General features: G+C 33.3%; 1 protein-coding gene across 1 annotated transcript in view; it reads right to left on the reverse strand.

Moving 5' to 3' along the window:
* LOC136985840 (eukaryotic translation initiation factor 4 gamma 1-like) overlaps positions 1 to 24,768 on the reverse strand; it is a 96,722-nt gene that overhangs the window by 18,979 nt on the left and 52,975 nt on the right. The window contains exons 10-13 of the mRNA XM_067283212.1: positions 10,018 to 10,215; positions 6,979 to 7,125; positions 6,454 to 6,533; positions 1,734 to 1,917 (exon numbers count right to left, since the gene is read on the reverse strand). Coding sequence (XP_067139313.1) covers positions 1,734 to 1,917; positions 6,454 to 6,533; positions 6,979 to 7,125; positions 10,018 to 10,215 — 609 coding nt within the window. The remainder of the gene's footprint in view (positions 1 to 1,733; positions 1,918 to 6,453; positions 6,534 to 6,978; positions 7,126 to 10,017; positions 10,216 to 24,768) is intronic.

Raw genomic sequence — 24,768 nt, forward strand, 5'->3', positions numbered from 1 at the left:
GTACAAAATAATTCACGAAAACAGAGAATTTCTTGTAGTACTCGTCAAATTAATGTTAACTCAACTTTGGGTTGAAAGAATAAATCTTACAAAATAACTTTTTTTTTTGCTGATCTTGTGTTTAAAGAGTTAAAGCTCCCACATATAAAAAAACTGACCTAGCAGCCAAATTGAATACAGGAATTGGACACATGTAAAACTAAAGTTAAAAGTAACATTTTTGCATGGCTTTCAATAAAAATTGTAATTTTAAAATTAAAAACAAACCAACTAATTATTAATTAATATTGCAATTCAGTAATGTTGTGAAATAGTAATTGAAAAACAATTCCATTTACAAGGAAGTACAGTAGTATCACATTGGCATTATGATGCTTAATTCATTAAAATTATTAGCATATTAAATTAGTTGGCCTTATTTTTGATATCATTAATCATATCTTTACCTTTCTAAACCTATCAAAATTTCTATCAAAGGTTTAGATAGGTGACCTTTGTTCTAGAGTGGGCATGAGTGTCCACTCTAGAATAGAACAGTGCGTGAATAATGACGGCGAGCAGAATGAGTATTTTAAATATTAAGACTGTGGTTGTTATATGTATGTGCAACTTTCACTTGTTTGTATAATAAATGCAATAAGAATTGGGCCTATTTTCTGTTTTCAAAACTGTATACCTACTTTTGCACCCTCGTATTTTCATTTTCCTTACTGGCAAGTTGGTCAAAGCGGTGGAGTCAATCTACCATTTTGGGGAACCCAAGATTGAATCCAGGTAGATTGTAAAATGAAGGGATTTTTGAGGGTGGTCTGTCCTAATATGTCTGGTTCCATCCACACGGTCATGGGTTTGGCCAAACTGAACACGGGCTAGGGAGAATATTTTCCTTACAATCCACATGACAAAGAAAAAACAAAATGTCTGATTTCTAATGCACATGTCAGCTATGTTACTGTGAACACTATGAAAGTGCTGAACAATTACAGCATTTACTATAAAAAAAAAAGTAATTTTACAAGTTGGACAAACATTCTTGGTATATACCTAATGACTGCATTAATGTCACAGGAATTCTGATCAACATTAAAGTTGAAAAAGCACCCTTTGTCACGATATGTTTTGTGCTTTTCCATTTTGGTTCTCATGATTTTGAGGAAATTGAAAGCAGTGTATTTTGAACTAAGCAATGTAATATAATTGTTACTAATTCACGTGACTATAAATATTTTATATTATACGATAATTCAACTTGTTAACATTAAAATACTTATCTCATCTAGAGTGAAAATTACTTTTCATTAACAGATTTCACAAAAACTAATAATGTAATAAGAGGATTTTCTTGTAAAGGCTGGTGCACCCAAGTTGCTATAATGCTACACTACATAGTAAATTCAATGCAGCATTGAACAAATGAAGCCTTGCACACTGCATATAGTTTATAAGCACACTATAAGCTGTAGGTGGGACTGTTAGTGATATATATACATATAGTAACAAAATTCTTTAGAAATAAACTATTACATTTTACATTTCCAGTTTGTAAAGTTGAATATTTTTTAAAAAAGCAAACAGAACAACAATTTCTTTTGATAATACAAATATTCATATGAATCAAAGCATCTGATGGAGGAAAATAACCAAGCATCATCAAAAATTAAATAATGTTATCCATTATCAAAATATCAATCTTACACATTTCAGAATTAAAATTAAAATGTAAAAAGACTAACCAAAGAACTTGGTTTGTTAGTATTAGCTGATTTCTTCTCGGTTTCAAGTTCCTTTCCAATTGTCGTAAGAAGTAGACAAAAACATTCTAATGAATGTTCATCGCCACGAAGTAGCAATTTTTTCAGACATTCGTGCATAATTGATGCAGTTAGCATACAAATTTTAAATAGTTCTCCAATAAATCTAAAAATGACAAGGGCACCAATTTATTATGAAAACAGATTATAAACAATAAAATTCATTTATATAAAGATGTTTTACCATTTCTATTTAGTAATAAAAAAAATTTTCTGAAAATAAGTAATAATTATCACGACAGATTAAGTAAGATTGACACAGCCACTACAGAACACAATAAAATACATAATATTCTTTATGAAAAATAAACACAGTAAACGCCACTTAATGTAATCACTAGTATGCCTATTAGTCATTAATATTATCAAAAGTAAAAACTTATCTCATGTTTTATAAGTTAAACATTTCAACCACTCTTTGCTAACAGTACAATAGTTTGAATTAGTGGCATTTTTTACTTCAAATAAACACCAACGAAACCCAATAATATAAGTAACAACACACCCAACAGCCATAAGTGATTAAGTTAATTTTAGTAGCGCCATCTCTTGTGCAAACCAATAATTAAAATTTAGAATAAACTGGAAGAAAAGAATTGGCCCGAAGAGGAACTCTAACCCGCAACTCCCGCTTGCCATGCAGACGCGTTGCCAATTACGCTACCCGGACCTTCATTCCGATCTCCTCTTCCAGCATATATGAGTCACAACTGGGGACGCATCTGCACCCACGGCCTGCAACCTCCACACAGGCAACTCAGTCGGCCAACAGAAGCCCCAACCAAGCAATGATAAACAAATAAACACCAACGAAACCCGATAATATAAGTAACAACACACCCAACAGCCGTAAGTGAATGGGTTAATTTTAGTAGCGCCATCTCTTGCGCAAACCAATAATTAAAATTTAGAATAAACTGGAAGAAAAGCGATGGCGCTACTAAAATTAACCCGTTCACTTACAGCTGTTAGGTGTATTATTTCTTACTTCAATTAAATGAATTAATAGTACAGGTAAGACTCCTACAACGTGGTACTTTTACGTGTTTTTGCTCCAATGCAGTTGGAAAAACGTAGAAATTTTTTACAATGCGGTACTTTTACAATGCAGTTTAGGAAATGTGTGGCGACTCCCCCTAGTCCCCAGTTGGATAATGCTCTAAATGCTTCCTGGAAAGCTTTATTACCAGAAATGATCAGTCAGGAAAATGTTGTTGAGCCAATTCAGCATGAATATAATAACAGTAAGCCTTGCACACGCAATAGGAGGCGATGGATTCACTGAAATAACTGTTGTTGATATTCTAGAATTAGTTACGGAAAATGAAATAAACGAAGCAGATTTGGTAACAGTTACATCCGAAACATTATCGATTGAAGATAATTCTGAAGATCTTTTCAATGAAGAAACCAAAAACTTCACTCTGAAAGGTGTAGAAAAATGTTTGGACATGGTGAAACAGACGGAATCTTACTTTGTAGAGAACGATCCTCTGCCGGAGAGAGTGAAAATGTTTAAAAGAAATTTTCAAAATTGCTTATCTGCCTATCAAGAAATTTATAAAGATTTGCAAAGCAAGAGCAAACAATCTCTAATGACAGATTCTTTAAAACTTAAACCTACTGGAAGTGCAGTAAACTTGTCGATGAAACAAGCTCAGATCTTGAAATAAGGCCAGTCAAACGTTCTTGAACAAGTATAATAAGTTCTTATAATAAGTTCTTATAATAAGTGATGATGAGGAATAAATTTGTGAGCATAACATTATGTTTCTTTTTGATTTTGACTTGAAATCATAATCTTTTTAGTTTTTATATGATGTTGAATTTCATTTAAGTTTTATGAAATGGTTTTATGTACATAAATTTAAAAAAAATGATGAAAATGTTACACCATAAAATGCAGTTAATTTCAGTTTTAGAACCAAATCCCAGTTTTTGTATTAAGTTGGTGTCTCCTATAATGCAATTTCCCACAACGTATTTTCAAAAAACGTATCTATCGCATTGTAGGAGGCCTACCTGTAATTAGTAAATTTTAAAACACATTTGTATGTATGTATTGATTGCAATATCAGTCAATAAAATTACAATTTCTAGTAACATCATAGTCTTATTTACTTAACTAAATGTTATCAGATTATGATGCACTCCGAACCAATTACCAGTGGCATAGTGAACATAATTGGCGCACCCCTCCCCCATCCAGAAACACATATAGTTTATCTTGTAGACCATTTGGCGCCCCTCTGCAAGCGGCACCCGGGGCATGATACGCCCTTGCTCTCCCCTCGCTACGCCACTGCCAATTACATTATGATAACAAAACATCAAAAAAAAATGAACGTTTTTGAACCCCTTTTGGGCTCTGCATCAGATTCTTAAATGTGCCTAGATGGTTATTCGATTATCGAATGACGTTTAAAAAACACTTTTGTTTTTCAATATCTCATTATCAGAATAAAAACAACTTCATCAAAAAACTGGAACTACACTTAGAGTCGCGAACCACACCTAAACACAAAGTTTCCAGCAAAATAAACTTAAAATCTTACAGAGTGAACCTTTTCAGCCACAAATTTATCGGACTTCCTCAGGAAAAAAAGTGGCTGACAACAAATTCAGCACAGCAATTTACCGCAAAGCTACGTACGCCCCACTTTTCATACCAACCAATTCAGCGGACCCATGGTCATATAAGGCTTCTGCATTCCGTGCACTGGTAGCCAGAGCCTACTCCCATTCTACACATTTGTCAAATACCAACAAGGAACTGGAACATCTCAAACAGGTACCATCCAACCATGGGTATAGCCGCATGTTTATCGACAATCTGGCATCCAAATATCTGGTTCAGTCATCTAACAATGTCAACAAAGCAGAAACGAATTAGGTGGTCTTAGACTACGAACCGTCACTACTTCGCATATATAGAAGGATTGCAAATGATTTAAACTTACTCCTTACCTACAAAAAAAAACCCAGCGTTTTCCGCCTTCTGACAAACGCGAAGGATGGAGCTGACAATGCAATGGCTCCTGGGATTTACCACATCTCCTACATGACGAGAGGTTTGACAGAATACTGTCTTACATAGGATCCACGTACAGATTGCTGCAGGTCAGACTAAAGGATCACAAATACGATGTCCTAAAAGGAAACACCAATACTGCTTTAGCTCGTTATGCCAGCGATCCGGGGATTTCCCCCTGTTGGGACCGAGCCAGGCTAATTCACAAGGTCTACGACTGGCAAAATATTAAAATTTTAGAAGCAGTGGAGATCTACAAGGCGAGCAGGAATGGAACCTGCATCAACAGCTTGGAAACACTATCTAGACTCATAATAGACATCATACATTACGTCACAGCCGTTTACAACCTTTTAAAATTTACAAGGCGGCGATGTTCTATTTATAGAACGCTTTTTCCGTTTATTTTTTCCTGGGGAAGGCTGATAAATTTGTAGCCGAAAACGTTCAATCTGTAAGTTTTTAAGTTTATTTTGCTGGAAACTTTGTGTTTAGGTGTGATTCGTGACTCGTTATCAGACCATATTTGGTTCCGGGTGTGTCATCATCATTAATTCGGTGTGGTGAGTAGATATTAAAATGTTATCAGTTCGAGCAAGTCCAAAATGATAACAACGAGCAGATTCTACTTCACAAGTTTCATATTTAACAGTAGAAATTAATATTTTTGATGTTACATTTATTCAAAAAATATATTTGGAATCAAAACATAAGTATTGATAAATAGCAAAATTGCATTCCAATGCTTAATTTTTAAGACATCTTTTATCAGAAATACCTTACAGAAGTAATAAAAAAATTGAATACCTACAATAAAAGTTCAAAAATTAAATCCAAACAAATTGTTATTACAAATCACTAAATGTAAATGACTTTGCGAGTGTCAGAATTTTTCAAGTTTTTCTTATGTATTTAAATGTAAAATGCTGATTTCTATATAACACATTTTCAAATCTAAATATTTTGTGAAGAAAATCAGCAAAATTCTAATTTTGTAATGGAATAATTATATAATTCAAAATCTTAAAATAATAGCAACACCAAGAAATTATATAGACATCAACTCTCTGTTTAGATAATTATAAAAACTCAAATACGTTATCACAAAGTTTAACTTACACAAATATTAATTTTCAATTTTCATATTTATATAAGAGACTTGGTAAACATAAGGAAAACATGATTTATTCCTCGGAAAATGATTTACAAACAATTTTTATGTTAAAAGAACACAATTTACTATTGCAAAATCTAAACAGAATATAAATTACAATATATCTGAACCAAACAATTTTGAACATACGGATGAATCCAGTGTGTAAAACTTGAAAATTCTGTGAAATTTTAGTAACCTTAATTTAATTAAATAATTAATGATTAAGTGTACTCTGATATAGTTTGTTAGTAAATTAATATGAGACAAAGTTTACATATTTTCAAGTTTAGAACATTGTTTATACAAATACATTTATACCTATTTATAACTGCACTATGCTTCCTCTACTCGAGCATAATAATAAAAATCAGTGTAAAAAGAATTATTGTAAAATGTTACTCGCATTAACTACTCTAATATGACTGACAGAATATTAACAAATACGTAAAAATTACTTTATGTTTCCCAGGGATCGATGCCTCGATTTTCTTTCCTCCTCTTCCAGCTCTTCTCTAAGCTGTTTCTTCTCATCCTCCTGATTAATCAGAATTCCATTATTTACAATTAAATAAAATGCTAGAAATTATATAGTTGAAAATATCTCATAATTGCAAATTATTAAAGAAAAAAGTAAGCTTTCTCCATATTTCTTTATTGATTAAATAACTGCAGATACGTTGAGTCAGTAATAGTGTTTTTACAGAATAATTTGAAATGAAATGGTTTAAATTCAATGAAAAAACGAGTATCGGGATAGTAATATTCATATAATTTTTCTTTCTTGAATACATAAAATTTTCAATAACCTATTGCTTGCAGTCATATGCATTTGAACAAATCACCATGCAAGATTCCATAGTTAGGGTGTTTTGTTTATCTTCAAATTCAAGTTAACATACACATTAAGAACTTAAAACAACTTCACGATAGAAACCTTATATGGTTATATATTTATCATCATTAGGTAAATCGTTACTTACAGTTTCTGCATTTTCAATCAGCTGATGTCTATTCTCGTAATTAATTTCGTCGTTATTATCTCTCTCAAATTCGGCCTGACATTTAGTCAGCAAAGCTTTCCTGAAGTTCGTTGATTTCTGATTGCCAGTATTTACATTGAGTTTTGACTAAAATTTTAAACAATTTATTAATAAAAAGATCGAATTTTTAAAAAGTAAATTGTATTTAACGGGAGTAATTATAATATACATATTAATAAAGCAGAAAATAATATCAATTCACAGTGGCGTGCCGTGACATTTGATGATAGGGAAGCTGTGTTTCTGTAAGAAGCCGACTTACAGGGGCAATCAATTAATTGCGCGTCAGGGCCCGTTCGTATTCATTTGTTCGATAAGCCAGTAAAAACCGTATACTTCTTTAAATGTATTTTTAATAGATTATCTGACGTACTTAATAAAAAAGTTCAATGTAATTACCTTCGTTATTTGATTCAATAAATTTCCTATGCCCTCTAAATGCCAATTCTCGCTTTGAGAAAAAACATAAAACATCTATTAATTTAGATATATCTATTAATCGTAATTATCTCGTTATAATTTTCAATATTTATTTTATATTGTCTACCAATGTTAAATTCTATTCCGCTTTGATTTCCAAATTGCTTCAATTTTACGAAAGAATCGTCATTCGTCATAAATTTTATCGTCAAAATGTCGAAATTTTTTGTTGACGTATTTATATTTAATTTAGGCATTGGTCTTTCTTTTTTAACAATGTTTTCTTTTTCATTATACGGTCTCGAGCCAAAACTTTTTTTAAATAAATTTTTGAATCACTAGCCACCATATAAGGGCTAAAATTAAAATTATCAGAAAAACTTACTTGGTAAAACAAAATGTGTGACAAATATACATACCTAGTACAAAAAAATTCTTCAATTGTACGAATATACTTTTAATGAAACTTATAATTAAATATAACTTTGTGAAGAAACATACATAAAAATAACAAAATATTCTTTACTTTTTAAATCTTAAAACAATCCACTTAGTGAAATACTGTAGCTCCCTACGAGTGGCTAATGAATGGATCGGAGACTGTCCAGGTAGGTGTGTCCGTGCCAAATCCCGAGGATGCCGATACCGGTCAATGTCAAATGCCTCTTTTGTCGCGTCACTAATATATATCATAGGACGCGACGGGGTTGTTGTAGATTTTAAACGTTTCTCACCATAGCTGTAAAAATCTAAATATGTTAAACTTAACAGATTGTCCGTCGTTCGTTTTCTAACTAATTTGTTTTAGGACCGAGTGTTCACGAAAATTTTCAAAATTTACAACTTTTCGGTCACTCTCGTTAAACTGGAAAAATTTCTGTCTTTATTACATCTAATATTACAAAGAGATCAGACCCCACTGTACTCGGCAAGAGATTGGTTCGGTTAAGCTTCTGTTTAAGTAAACTTTCGGCTCTTTCATCGAGGTTTTATTTATGTTTCTAATTCCCTAATCGCTTAATTATTTAACTACTTCTTAAATAGAAATAAGTCAAAACCGGTTACTTTGTACTCGAATATCTCGAGTAGTCTTGGGAAAAAAGTGGAAAGAAATTTTTATGACAACCGATACATAAATCGTAAATTTAAGGAAAATAAATTCTAGAGCTTTTTTTGTACCATTGTACGTCTCATTCATTAAATTTGGTTGTAAATGATGATGCCAAAGTAACAGTTAATTTTTTATCACTGTACTAGAAGTGTACACGTTTTTTCTGCATCCCCTTACAGATGGGACATACTAAATCGTAATATCACCGGTTTAACATTGAAATCCGTAAGTAATATAAGATGGGAGGGCAGAATAAACGCGGAATAAATGTATCAAATATTTTAATGGATTTTTTTTAAAACTCCTGTCAACTATACAGAACTATCATAAAAACATGCCAGGAAATTCCTATCGGTTGGGTTAAGTTATAAATCTAGTCTACGGTGGGCAACCTTTTTTATAACGTGGGCCAGAATAAATTTTACGTTTTTTTTCCGCGAGCCATAGTAGTTAATTGACGCTTTCTTGTAACTCGTAATTTTTTTAGTCTGCAAATATGAAATAAATAAATAAAAAGTTAATTACTACATTTATTTCTCTTATCGTTTTCGAAAATTACAAAGAATTGGAAAATAACTATTCCAATTTAATAATCTATTAAAGATCTCGCGGGCCGGATAGAAACTTTTTGCCAGCCGTAGCTGGCCCGCGGGCCGGGGGTTGTCCGCCGTTGATCTAGTCTGCTCATGATTCACATAATCAGGCGAGGGTGGCCGAATATCTAGCAGGTAGCTAACAGCCCACAACCGGTCCGGGATATAAAGTCGGACTCTTTACGCGTGTGTCGCTTCTACCAGCTAAACCGGGTGAGGTTGGTGCTCTGTAAACCGCATGTGACAATGCCTATATAATCTGGCTGATTGGAAACTGACCCGGTTTCGACATTCCTTCCGCCACCGAATTATTCGAATATACAATAGCAATCTTATCGTTTTTTTCACATGTAGTATAGAAATTTGTAAAAGATACATAATGCAGTTATAATAAAATATTAATTTTAATTAATGCAAAGTACGTTAAAATATGAAAATTTATATTTTATAAAATACAAGGGAAGGTCATTGGAAGGTGGAATCGGCGCTTCCATCGCTTCCAATGACGGCACGCCACTGACAATTCAGTTAATTGGGGTCCCAAAGTATTTTTAATGTAAAATGTGTAATACATTAATTTTATAGTATCATTTTTAAACTCTTTTAACTCAATTGTTAAACTTAACATAACCTTTCTTATATATACACATTGCTGTTAATAAATTCAAAAAATTTCAATTTGTACGAAGAAAACTATACCTATCCACATTAAATTTACAAATAGATAAAGATCTAAATCAACGTTAATTCATTTCTTTGGGAAACATTTAAAACACTAAAATTTACATAGTACAGAACTATTAATAAATAAAATCATATAAATGGTTTAAATATTAAGAAAAAAAAAATTCTTACCATTGCAATATGTTTACACATATATGCATAAGGAACACCAGAATTTGGCTCATCAATTGCCTTCTCAAAAATAAGATTAACGACACATTTCAGTCCTTCTTCATTATTTATTGGTAATTGCTTCACTTGTTTTACTAGTGTCTGAAAGTTTTGTGGAGTTAACTTATTTAGAATTCCTCTTAGATTCTTCTCTAATTCCTGTTTAAAAAATTAAAAACTTATTAAGAAATGATTAACTAAATTCTCGTTAAATATGTCATAACCGAACCTTCATTTATTTCAGAATTAAAACGATCTATTTGAACATTTTGTCTTTCATACAAAAGAATTATTTGTAAATTAAAAAAGATTTTTTGTACGTAATTTTTAAAAAATAAAGATCTGGACAAAAAGTTCATTTGAAATATTAACAAAGCCAATGCAAAAATGTCTAGTGTCATCCCTTTCATCCCCTCCACAGAAACAGGAGGCACAGCAGCATCCGAAACATTCTTAATAGGTAAGCTGCATGATTGTTGTTGTTATAATGTAAAAAGGACAAAAGGGATGCTAAACATTTTCTATATTGTTTTATATACAAATATTTCAAGTTATTACGTATGAATCTGAAAACTTTAATAATAGAAACTTCACTCAAATTATTTTTATTATAGTAATTTCCTATCAGTTTAAAAATTTTACAAATGCATTACTTAATATATTTTTTTTAATATATCAATTGTATATAAGTGATGCAATTTTTATATCTTTTCTTTTCACATCAAAATATCCAAATAACTGAAAATAAAGAATATCAAATTAGGTGAATATTCCAGTGTGTATGTGTATATATACACACACACACACACTTCAAACCGAAAAAACAAACACTAAACTATTTACTTGGGTTTTCTGTTTGTCAGCATCATCATCATCAATTTCCTTTTTAAAATCTGGCTTCGAGACATTGCCACATTTGTGTAATTTGACATCTTCATTAGATGAATTTGAAATGGTAATTATCTCTTTAGGTTTACCATGACCTTGTTGATCCTGTCTCCGTCTTCTTCCAATTCCTTCAGAAGGCTAACAAGAGAATTTTAATATATAATAATAGTAACAATAAAATGCTATTAACAGTGATTAACTAAATAAAACTATTAAAGTTGTAATAAACACAATCTACAATTTAAATATTCTTTTTTCTATCTAACTTGAATGTCAGAAATCTATTAAAATTCAAAAATTAACAACAGAGGTGGAAAAAATTCAATTCAAGTGTTTTCAAATCAAATGTAGTCTGCGTTAATCATATTGGGAAGTCAATCGGTAATCAACAGGAAGTGTTTACGCATCAATGGTTAATTTTGACCAACGAAACATCAAAGGTTAAAATTTATACACAAATAAAATTGAAAAATTACTCTTAAGTTTGCTCAAAAAGTTAAAATCGCATCAATTTCTTGCTTTAGGTTAGAAATATCTTGTTAAATATCAAATTTGTTTTTAATTCAGTGAAATTTTAAACTTAAAGTGAAAATATGTATGACAGTAATTAGAATGAAATTTCAGGAAGATCATTTCTCGTCAAACAGCCTTACGGTAATCAATGTATTTGCCGAACATACATTACTATATACAAAAATATTCGTCAAGTTTAACATGCTAATTAAATTCATTGCTTGAAATTTTTCAATTTAATTCAATGATCCAAATAACAACATATTAACTGTCGGACAGATGAAATTCGTGTTCAGATTTTGCATGGTTTAGCGACAAAAAAAAGAAGTTTACTACTTTACTATAGAGTTTTTATTCAGCACATGACCTGTTCTTGTACTCACGAAGGAAAAAAGATCAGACACAAAATAGGGTTCTATTTTTATACTTGAAACCAGAGCACCATTTGTAGAAAATGCCCACAACACAAATAACAGAATTAAAAAATATTAAAATCACATAGATCACAATAGTAATAATAATAGCAACAACAACAATAATAATTATTATTATCCCCCTTTTTTTCCTTTCTTAACAATTCGATGCAAGAAAAGCAATTTTCCTTTTGGAACAGACATAAAATTTCCCAATTGTGTCTGTCTCACTGACCTATAATTAAAATGGAAAAAACAATTTAAATTTATGCAACTGTAAAATATAAATTAAGCCAAAAATATCTAACAATACAGTTAAATCAGGAATGAGAAATTCCATTTGTTTCAACAGTATGTTCTGCAAAACAGCTTTTATCGTTTATTAAAAACAAACAGGTGTAATCACTGAACGTTTCCATAAGCATATCAAAACACATTTCAATATTTTTAAACACTGCATTTTACATTGAATAATCAAACTAATGAAGAACTTGCAATAAGAATAAGTAGCATACAGATGTCAGAAAGCATTAAAACTGTGCTAATGCTTGCAACTTCTACTTTAATTTGATTATCCTGTATCATAATGGAAAAGGGGAAATCTTTCATAAACTTAAAATATACATTATGTTATACATGATATACAGGGTGATTCAAAAGTCACAGAAATTTTTAAAATTAATAACTCGCAAACTATTTACAGTAAGGTGGTGCAGTTTCCACGAAAATGCTTAGAAAGAAATAAGACTTTTTCATATGTAATAAAAATTTTAGTACCAAAATAGTTACATTTCTTGCCATAGATGGCACTTGATAAAATTACATAATTCGTGTAGTTCTTACTAGAGATTACACTAAGAACATTTTTATTTATTTTATTATTCTTACTTTAACAAATTTACAAATGTTTTGGCGCACATTGCCGTCTATGGCAAGAAATGTAACTGTTATGATACTGAAATTTTTATTACACCTAAAAAAGTGCTGTTTCTTTCTAAGCATTTCTGTGAAAACCACATCATCTTACTGTAAATAGTTTGCGAGTTATTAATTTTTTAAAATTTCTGTGTCGTTTGAATCACCCTGTACATTAGCCGTCTTCAAGCCTTCCTTTCGCATTGGACGATTACAAGTGGCACTTCAGTCAGTTCTGAGCAACATTGCCGGATTTGGCTTCTTTGCGATTAAGAATATTACATAGAAAAATTAACTTTTTATAGTCTGTCTTGGCAAGTTCATTTGTTGCACAATTCGTTGCAATCTACTTTAAAGATAAAATGAGTGTTCTCCACATAGTAAATCACAGTGTATGCATGTATTTTGAGTCTTGCGATCTTTATTTCCGATCAATTTACAGGCGTGTAAATGGCCGAAAACATTTATTGTGATTAAAGTTATTGCCGGAAAATCACGAATGGTTTTTTGGAGATTGGCTACTTTAGGGCTACTTTTTAAAAAATTTTTGGTTACAAACACTAAAAACATCTGGCAACACTAGTTTTGAGTGAGTTCTTGGATAATCTTCACCAAATGAGACTCTAGTAGCTATAGCACCATCATGAAGCGATCACCCTCTCGTACAGGAGATCATTGCCGACTATTGTAAATTGGTGCTTCAATGAACTAACATAAATTAATTAAATTAACTGCGTGATTAAGTTATTCCTTTTTCTCTTCTAATCGAAGCAGATTTATTCTTATCTCTATTTATCAACCCCTAACAATGAATGTAAGACTGTATAAAAAGTGTTCGAGTTATATGGCGCATCTGAACTCGTCTGTCAAAAAACTGGCGCATGATATGCAAAAGGTTGGCCACCCCTGCTGTAGACATAAAAAATCAAATTTGCATGCAATGTGTGAAATGCGATAGGAATACACAAACACGAGAATTCAATTAAAACAAATTTAATTTTGTGATAAACAATTATATACAGATAAGTTCTTTCGGATTCCCTCGGTCCAATTTCTCTTACTGTCTGATGGTAACAACAAACCAAGTAGCTTACTTTCTTGGTAACTACTTGCCTGGCGATACTAATCAAAACACGCGTGATCCTTAACTAAATTAATCCTAAAGATAGAAAACTATAGAGATAGGGAAATGAGAAGAATGAATAGGATAGTGGGGTACCCAATTTCTCACTAAACTTCGATGCGGACTTGTGCTTTGTTCTGCGTAGCTCTGGGTTCTTCTTCAATGTGTTAAATATCTTCTACTATAATTTTTCTCGGTCACTCCGATTCTATCGTCCGGATCTTTACTTCACGGCTCTCTATTCGGCTCTCCTCGAATTCCGTCTCACAAGCTCACTGATTTGAGTCCGTGCTTCTTCGTGTCCGGCAAAAGAATGACCCTTCGTGACCCAGATTTTAACTCGTTATCTTACTCAGTCTTTGTCCCACCCGACCCCCTGGTGGGTGGGAAGTGGAAAGCCCCTGTTCCCAAAAGCCGGAACAATGAACAAAGGAAGTTTAAGAAAGGAAGGATTAAGAAAGAGAGAAAATTATTAAAACTAATTAAATCTATAACACACATATATAAAAATATATAGCGTACAGCCACATTCAATTAAAATTAACAACTTTTAGATAATAAAATCAAGCTTCAAAATTTAATTTTTGTTAACAATGGTAAAGCATTACTAGTAATATTCAAGATTTTTAAATAGCCAAGAAATTTTGGAATCCACTTATATATTTTTCAGGCTAAAGAGGCCAAAACTAAGGTCGTCTATCAGTAGCCGAGTGGATAAAACTATCGAATCTGACTAGTTGATCGTGGGTTCGTGCCTGATCAATGGGCTGGCCGTGTGGATTTTACTGCGTAACTTTTAAATAGAGAGAAGCATATCAGTGAAAATTCTCCCAGGAGGTATCGCCCATAAGTCGTGTTTCTATATTCCATCAAACCAAACTGAAACTAAAGTACTCAGAAAAAATTCCATCAGTAAGAGGAAAAAATTTATTGCTTCACTTAACATTTACATATAATAATTTCACTATTACTTTAAAATTTGAATAGAACAATATATTCTATCGAATAAATAAAATGAATAATAAAAAACATTTATAAAAGTATGAGTGCATGTTAAAATTCATACAAGGCGAAGTAAAATGTAAATATTGAAGTAAACACATTGCAAAATATCAGTATTTTATTAATAATTGCAAACATTTTTTGCATCAAATATTTACATATATGAAATGGATATTTGTTTGAATAAAATTTCCAAACATCTGAGAAAACATTTAGTCTTGGAAAATGAATTATACAGCTAATCTATTTAACTTGTCGATTAATCATTTATATTGAGAATAAAATTGAAGGAAAATATAAAATGGATTTATACATAACATTAGAAATAATTCCGCACAATTGTAAATTTATTACACAGATCTTTGCTGTATGTAAAAACATTACTTTGTATGAAGTATTTCATACCAACCACACATTATAAAAAACAGTTGTAATACAAGCTACTAGCAGATCAGCCCGACATTACCCGGGCAAAAAATAACAACAAAGGTTAAGATTATTAGATTATTTTGTACTTATAATATAATAATAAAAGCATTAGATTATATTATAGTATTTCATTTATATTTACAAAGGTTTATTGCACCAAATGACCAATCTAACACATTTTAAAAATGTTTTAAATTGTGTACAGTAGACGAATAAAGAACCCTTACATAAGATAATCCTTGTAGTTATATAGATCAAACAACTATAATATAACAAACACTAAAATGAGAACTATATAAAGAGTTTGGTTATTTTAGACTACTCTTGTCACGTTTATCACGATATTCCAATGGTACGAAATGGCACAACCTCAGTCAAGTAGACACCAACTGAAAATAGATCTTAAAAAATTTCAGATATTGTATTTTTTCCTAATGGTAACTCTAAAAACCTGTACCATTCGCAGCCGAATGTCAAATGGTAATCTGCTAACCAATCAAATTTTGTGAAAAAAAACAAATCATATATTTAAACTCGACACCCTCAATAACCACTTAAAACATATTTTATGCTTGCTGGTAACTTTATATTATACAATTTTCCTATTCGAATGCCATTATACCGCTTATCCAATAGAAAAGAGACTGTTGTAGGAGGTCGTCGAAGTAATTCAACCAAAAGTAGTCGTTTACCTCCTCCCAGAAGAGAGAATGGTCAACGACTATTAATGAATACTGGGCTACTATTAGCGAGGTTGAGGCTGAAGTTTTCAATGCAAAAACGTGTACGTCGGACGTTCAACGCTGCCTTCCTGTAAGCCTAGAAGTTTGACAATGGCGTTTGGAAAGTCAGTGGAATCATGCTCGACATTCCAAAGGCCATTACAAAACTTCTAGGCTTACAGGAAAGCGGCGCCAAACATCCAATGTTCATGTCTTTGCATTGAAAACTTCGGCCTCAACCTCACTATTAATAATTGAAAAGTGATCCGTGTTGGATGGGTTGTGATGGCCGCGTACATGATCGAAGTTCTTAACCTTAATGTCCGAATGACTTCATATGACTTTTTTAAATAAAAAATCATTTTAGTAAAAATAGTAAAATAAATCATGGCTGACGTTATTTAACATTTAATAAATGTAAAATATAAAATACAATGCATTCACGAAAAGTAAAAACCTTTATCTTTGCTTTTCTTTCCATCATTCATACCGTCATTGTATTTTATATTTTATTAAATGTTAAATAACATTGGCCATGATTTATTTTACTATTTTTACTAAAATATAATATTGTGACAGTGGCAGTAGCAAGAACACCAGAAGACATTTTACCATAGTTGCATATTTTATTGCGGAAGCAGTAGCCTAAAAAGGAAGGTCATCTCTGTAGTTTTTGTAAATTTTAATGGACAACTAATGGTGTGAACAACGGAAAGAAAAGCAAAGACAAAGGTTTTTGCTCTTTGTGAATGCGTTGTATTTTATATTTTACATTTATTTAAAAAAAATAATGTAAAAATGCGATAATAATTAACTTTATATGATAATACAGTGTACAAACTACGTGGAAAATGTGTTCTCGTAAATATTGCATTTACAGAAAAATTATTGGGCTACAATTTCAAAAAATTGTAGACCTTTAAATTCCCACTGATATTCCTTGTCTATCTGTGTGTTGTCTGTCCTCTTTTAATCTCAAGAATGGTGTTAGATAGACGAAAGTCGAGAGCAGATATGCTTAGGAGCAGGACATGTAGATCAGAGGCATAGCTACCATGGAGTAGTTGGAACAAACTGCTCCAGGTGCACGAATCATGAGGGTGCCAAGTTAGAAAGGGCGAAATAAAAACTTGTAAAAACATTTGTAAAAGTTATTTTGAATTTAATAATCAATCAATTCACTATTAGATTTAATTCTGTTCTACAATTATGTACACTTTTCAAGTGTTTATTACCTGCATATCTTGTCGCGTCATCTGATAAAAATATTCTGAAAGGATCAGAATTGTTACAATTGGCATATCCCTCCGACATTTCGCATAGTTTTGGACCTCAACTGCTTCAATTTAAAATGCATTTTTATACTCAGGTAAAAGAAATTACTTCTATACACCAAGTTGCCGAACTACTTTTAATTCACACCGCAGCCTGAAGTAGCTTCTCAGACATTATTGCTGCATGCCTCATTTTTTTTTTAACTTTACCGGCAATGAAAGCGACAGCAGAAAAAAGTTTTTCAAAACTAAAATTAATCAAAATTTATTTAAGAAGCAGCGTGTCACAACACCGTCTTAGCTCTGAGTACTATATCAATTGAAAAAAACAATAGCTTGTCAATTTGATCGGGAGAAAGTGATTGACCGATTTGCAAACGATAAAGCGAGAACACAATTTTGAAATTTTTAAAATCTATTATTATGTATTTGTTATGAAACTAAACATGCATACATTTTGTCAATACAGTTTATATAATATGTAGTAAATATTATTAATAGCCAGGCCGGATGGCCGAGCAGTTAAGGTGGCAACCTACCGCTCTGGGGGACTCGGGATCAAATTCGGACGGGTCGAAAAATTCTTAGGAATTTCTCGGGGTTGGTCATCATATAACATACTCTGAGTAAATTGTCTCTGCTCTGCCAAATGACAGTATAGAGTTCAAAAAGACTATGTCTTAATCATAGGCCTGGTCTGGCACCTGATAATCACTGAGGTGTCTGGACTTATAAGCTTAAACCCGAGTTAAGTGCTTGGACTCTGATAGTGCTACCCAATAGGGACCATACATCCTCGCCTTCCTCGCTTTCGAGTCCAACCCTCTTACATGGACATACATTTTGGTGCAGTCTGTACTGTGCATAGAGTTTTCTACCAAAGAGAGACCAGCTCTTATAAATGATCAGCGGGGTCGATACAGTTTATATAATATGGTAGGTAGGTCAATCTATGCCTATAAGCAGGGCCCCCCTTTCCAAGGAAGGGGGCCCTGCTCAGTGCATCAATTTTGTCAGCCCCTTGGCAGAAGTCCTCAGTTAGAGGACAGTCAAATACATAATGTCTCGCGTCTCCGCGAGGGCACCCACAGGAGCAGCTATCATCTCCTTGTCTGAACTTGGACTTGAAGTGGGGAAAACTCCCATGTCCGATCAGGATTTGCATTATGTACCAATTACAACTCACCGGAGTTTGGCCAACTTCAGGCACGAAGGCATAGATTGACCTACCTACCATACTTTGAGTCCAGCGGTCTGGCCGGAGGGGGGTTGGTTCATCCGTATATGTCGGCCCTGTCCCTCCCCATCCGGCTGCCCCATTGTGGGCCTGCCCGAACTCATAATGGGCTTGCTAAAATGATATCCTCGTAGTATCCATAGGGTGAAAAGAGTTAAAGAGTACCCCGTACTTAAAAAGTTGCAATTTATTTTATTAATATTTTTATATTTATTAAATTGAATATCTTATTGTTGAAATGCTTCGAATCTCAAATAAATTGTTATTAAGTAAGATTTTAAATCGAAATAATTAGATATGTGTGTTTAAATTAAATGTTCAAAATAAATTTCGCGAGACTTCTTCTGAGGAACTAGGGGCACATTGATTCTACTTGCTCCAGGGCACCGAATATATATCTACGCCACTGGTCTAGATTAACTTTATATGAACTTCCGATGCAAACCGGAAGTCATGCTATATCAATTCAAAATTTTTCCGTGAACGGAGTTAGATAGATAACCGGCACGACTCTATTGCTAACAGGAAAACCGTGAAGTACACGGGCAAGACACCATTAAAGGAATTGAGAACATTATGACAAAGTTGCAGCCTGGCATTGTATCCATGCCACAATAAATAATCGCTCGTTAGAATTAGTTTGGTTGTTTGGTTAGGGCAATGCAACACGTGAGTGATATGCCGAGGGAATACATTTCGGGAAGACTTTTATGGGAAGTTGGGCTCTATTTAAATGTTACTAATGTGAAGAAAACCCAGCAAACTCCAGCCCATTCACCATGCCCGAGCAAATCGAATGAGATTGAAATTAATTAATTTACAGAAATCCAATAGATATTTTGGGGTTGGATGTTGGACATTACCTAAGTTAGCATTATATAAACATAATTGCCATTTCGTAGCAATTGGTTGAACAAACTAGGTGTGTATAGAAAACAAACATTCAAACATACATTCTCATTTATTTATATAGATTATTTGTTTAAAGCTAAGTTATCAAACTCAGTTAAATTGCATTTTTATAATCTGTCCCATAATTGTAACTATTATCAATTTTTCTTATGTAAAAATGTTTGATGCAAGAAAATGATCGTATTCAAAATACATACCGACTTTGGAACTTTTAATTTGCTTGGCTCTGTGGTTTCTTCAGTCTTACTGGACAGCATGTTCCATCCGTCAACTTGATAATTTGCCAATTCTGTACATATTAAATAAAACAATATAATAAAATTGCAATGAACATTAAAACATAATATAAATGAAATTGCAGCAAAAAATATTAAAAGTAATCATTTATTTTTTCTGAAATTGTCACTAAATTGAAGCCACTTAACACGATCGATAGTAATAAAATGACACAAATTTGATTCTGAAATCACGTCATTTGGTGAATTAGTAAACCACGGTTACTAAAGGAACTCTCTATACTCACAAAGACAATCCAAGCGAAAGTACTCATCACAGTACTATTTAAGATGGCACTACATTGAAGCTCAACTGTTCAGTTACACTTGTACTCAGTAAAAACTGTTCTCCAGCATTTATAAAATATAATTTATTTTCAAACTTTGACTTAAAAGTTTGAATAAATGACACACTGTCAAAGTATGAAAAAACTTTGCCATTCTAAAAATTTTATTGCACTGCTTGCTTTGCCAGTTTTATTACAAAAAGTTCCCAAAGAAAAATAAACTCAATTTAGATCAAGCTTATTTTATTTGAACTATCAAATGCACTTTCAACGTTTCAACGTTGTTGGGCAACCTCATTTTCTCTCAACTTTATTTTTATGTACTTTTTGCATATTTTATCCAATTAAATAGTAATTAGTACTTTATTCATAATGGTTAATATTACCTTAGGTTCCAAAATGGCGGCTCGTCTCTGCTTCCAGGAAGGAAACAGTGGAAACGCACGTTTTCCTAAACCTAACCTATTCTAATAAATTACCATATTAGGAACCAAATTATTAGAATAGGCTAGGTTTAGGAAAACGTGCGTCCCAACTGTTTTCTTCCTGGAAGCAGAGACGAGCCGCCATCTTGGAACCTAAGGTAACATTAACCTTAATGATAATAAACTGGGATACTATAGATTGCACCGTACGGAATTTTGAGACTTCAAGTATATACTTGAACTCGGGACCGAGACGAGTTCAACGATACCCTACTTTTGGACCGGAGACGAAAAATAAGAAAGTTATCATACTTTTTTAATGCCATCATGCAGACGACACCATAGTTGCTAGTACCGCCATCTTGCGGTAAAGTCTGCAAATCACATTTTAAAAAAGCACTGTGAAAGGCAATAAATTGTACGAACAGTCGAATGACACCTCGTTTTTTTTTTTTTTTTTTTGTTCAAGAACTAACGTGAATCAATAACTAGTGACGTTAAACACTCAGCGGCCTGCTGGCAGCCCCCCCTCTGGGAGGTCCGTCAGGAGCACGAACAGTCGAACGTCACCTAGTGGAAAACTCTAAAATGGAGTAGAATGCACTGTGAAAGGCAAGAAATCGTAAATATATATTTTTTTTTTTAACTATTTCCGCCCTGTGGGCACTAAGAGGGCCTCTTTTAGAAGACCCATTATGGGTTCGGCCAGGCCCACAATGGGGCGACCGGGTGGTGAGGGCCGGGGCCCGACATATCCAAACGGACCACCCCCGAAAAATTCCTGGGGATTTTCGACCCGTTCGGATTCGATCCCGGGTCCTCCAGAGCGGTAGGCTGCCACCTTGACCGCTCGGCCATCCAGCCGTCAATCGTAAATATCATAACTTTCTTATTTTTCGTCTGCAATCCAAAAGTAGGGTATCGTTGAACTCGTCTCGGTCCCGAGTTCAAATATACGAAGGCTATTTTTTTAAATAAGGTCCGTTTTTTAATAAAAAGAAAAATACTGTAAATATCGTTAAAATATATTTTTTTCCATATTCTACATACTTTTATCTACTTTTCTACATAATTTCCATTTTGTTTAAACATTTGTCATACCGCTCAACAATTTTTTGAATTCCGGCTTCAAAGAAATCTGCCGCCTGTCAAGAAGCCCAATCCACGACTGCAGTTTTCACTTCTTCTTCGTCGTTGAAATGTTGACCACCAAGGAACTCCTTTAAGTATCGAAACAAGTGAAAATCACTGGGTGCAAGGTCTGGACTGTGTGGATGATCGTATCGAGTCAAAACGATAAAGCACTGCCTAATCTTTTTGTTTTGTGATCGTCAGAAAGCAGTCTTGGAACGCACCGAGAAAACAATTTTCGATGATTCAGTTTCTCCGAAACAATGGTATACAAAACTGATCTTGAAATCTGTGGAAATTCAATTGATAACGTTGAAATCGTGAATCGTCGGTCCTCTCGAATTTTGTTATCCACATCACGAATCAAATCTTCAGAAATCAGAGAAGGTCGGCTAGGGCGTGGCTCATCGTGCACATTAACTCGCCCATCCTTGAACATTCTTACCCATTTTCGAACTTTACTGTCACTCGTAGCATTATCACCGTAAACTTCACAAATCTGACGGCGAATTTCCGCTGCTGCCAAGTTTCTTGCATTCAAGAATCGAATAACAGATCGTATCTCACAGTCGGCGGGAGACTCAATTTTCTTAAACCTTTTAAATTTCTACAGCTCAGCATACAGACGGACGATATGGCTGCAAATGGCGTCAAAACGCGCGCTAAGCTTGCTCGGAGCAGAAGCGCATGCGTACTGCCGTGATTGCGCATTATTCTCACTTTCATTCACAAACGGACCTTATTTAAAAATAGCCCTCGTATATTCAAAGTCCCGAAATTCCATAGAGTGCAATCTATAGTACACCCTAAGAAACAACTAGAGGTTGGTTTCAGATGTCAAACTCCATTATGACGACAAATCCAATAGTAACCTAAAAAATATTTCTGTACACATATTGTTAATTAATGTTCGATTCTTTGATGTATTTATATTCAATAGAATACCTTATGCTCGTTTACCTGCTCGCTACTGCTTAGTAGCGAGTGTTTCAAAAGTGGTTTTTCCCACCTAACGCGCATAGTTTAATAATGACAAGTGTAATTCCCAATAGTCCCAGACTAAGGGGAATCCGATTTAATTTTTACAACGAAAATGACAAGACTACAACATTGAGCACGTGAAGTTAATACAGTAGAGCATCGATTATCCGACCCCGATTAATCGACCGCGTTCTAGTCGGCAAATTCAAATGTCCGCTAGTGATGTGGCACTACAATATTTGGTTATGTCTTGACTACTTTAATATTATTTTTGTTAAATTTTTGCATCTTTTAGCTGGCAGCACTAGCTCGACAATGAAAGGAAGGCTAGTATTTAAACCAGGCCTAATACACTATACTAATAATGTATTTTTTCATACTTTTCGGTTACCCGACTTTTCAGTTATCCGACCAACCCCAGTCCCCAATTAAGTCGGATAATCGATGCTTTACTGTATTACAAAATTTTCCCGATTTTCCGGTTTTGGCACAAGACTATTTCACCTTGTACAATCCAACTAATAGAAAAGTCGTGAGATAGTTCTTACGGAAGAGTGTGTTTCCAAAAATGCCGATGCAAACGGATGAAAAAATAAAGTTCTACACACTTTCCCTTTTGTAGTTCTGGCTTGCTTGTCCACTTCTCTCTTTCTTTCCTTACGAATCACACACCACAAAAGTGGTAAGAACCAAGGGAGTACACCTTAAGTACCCCTCCACAGTGGCTCCCCTACCGTGGAACCAAACCGTTACAAGAAATAAATAAAATAATAATAATAATCAAAATGGTGTTGTAACACCACACAACTTTAGTTTCCACTATAACAGAGTAACACTTCTTGTATTTATCTCCAATGCTAAATTTATTACATTACATTTTAGTTGCATTTTTGAAGCACTAAATGTAGTTTTGAAGCACTAAAAGCCGGGTTACATGCCAATTGTACAGTATTAACTCTAATGATGCCATCAATGTGTCTCACGAATGGAAGTACTGCTATGAAGGAACGGGCAACGCCCACACCAGCAGTTAAGAACCACACTCCCACCCTCTTTTGGTTCATTTATATGTATTTATATCGGTGTTTATGTTACATATACCAATCTACCACCATGGTAATGCACATGCGTAACTGTTTATACACACGCCTGGAGTGTTCCATTGTTTTAAAAATCTGTTTGTGCTGTTCCATGCTTTTGAAAATAATTTCGTAATTTTTGTTCTTCGCATTCACTTGTTCGAATCTCACTAGATTTTTAAACCCGAAGAAGACCGAAAGTACGGTCAAAAGCGTTTGTTTTCTATTAAATATTTACTACTGGACTTTTAAAGTTTATGAGTGTTAATTTGCACTAAATGTAAAAGTTTATGAAAATTGCAAGCAATAACAAAAAATGCAGTTTGTGGGATCCACAAAGATCCGTAAGAAAATAATTGCAGGAATGTAGGAGTGTGATTATCACAATGGGAGACAACGAAAAACCACATGTAACTAAGTTTACATACAAAAAATATACACAAATTCCACAAGTAAGCTACGCGTGGTGGTTTACACAAAGGTCCTTCTAACGATGCAATACGTGCAAGGGCGTAGCCAGGAAAGGGCACGGGTGTAATATTTTTAATAGTTATTAATTTGCTATTACAAAAGATTTATCAAACTACAATTATTTAATTAATTTGAAAGTTGACTAATAGATTTCTTTATTAAGCCAATACATACTATACATTAATAATAATAGATAAAGAATTCCCACATCCCACAGTACAGAAAGTAGACTACAAAAACAAATTAAAATATTAAAAACAGATACTAAATTTATCATCGAACATATCATAAGGAAAAGTTAAAATCACTTGTAAGGGTCCATTTAAACACAACAGTGACTGTTTGGTGACAGCGACGTGACGTGACCGTGCTGTGGGCGAGTGGTCGTGGACTTTTCCGAGGACGAATTGGGTATAATAGCTATATCTTTGGACGAAGAAGACAAAGAAATGCAATTAAAAAAGCATACATCATGGACAAAAAATATCAACAGAATGGGAGTTTCATACTCTATAAAAAATTGAGATGACGAATCTATATTTTTTTGAATATTTTCGAATGTCCCAACATGCATTTCATATTTTATTAAACAAAACAGAGAAATATTCATTTCGTACCCAATGTCCACGTATTTC

The sequence above is a fragment of the Centruroides vittatus genome, unplaced genomic scaffold (genome assembly GCF_030686945.1).
Source record: "Centruroides vittatus isolate TY-2023 unplaced genomic scaffold, ASM3068694v2 contig_1213, whole genome shotgun sequence".
Lineage (NCBI taxonomy): Eukaryota > Metazoa > Arthropoda > Arachnida > Scorpiones > Buthidae > Centruroides > Centruroides vittatus.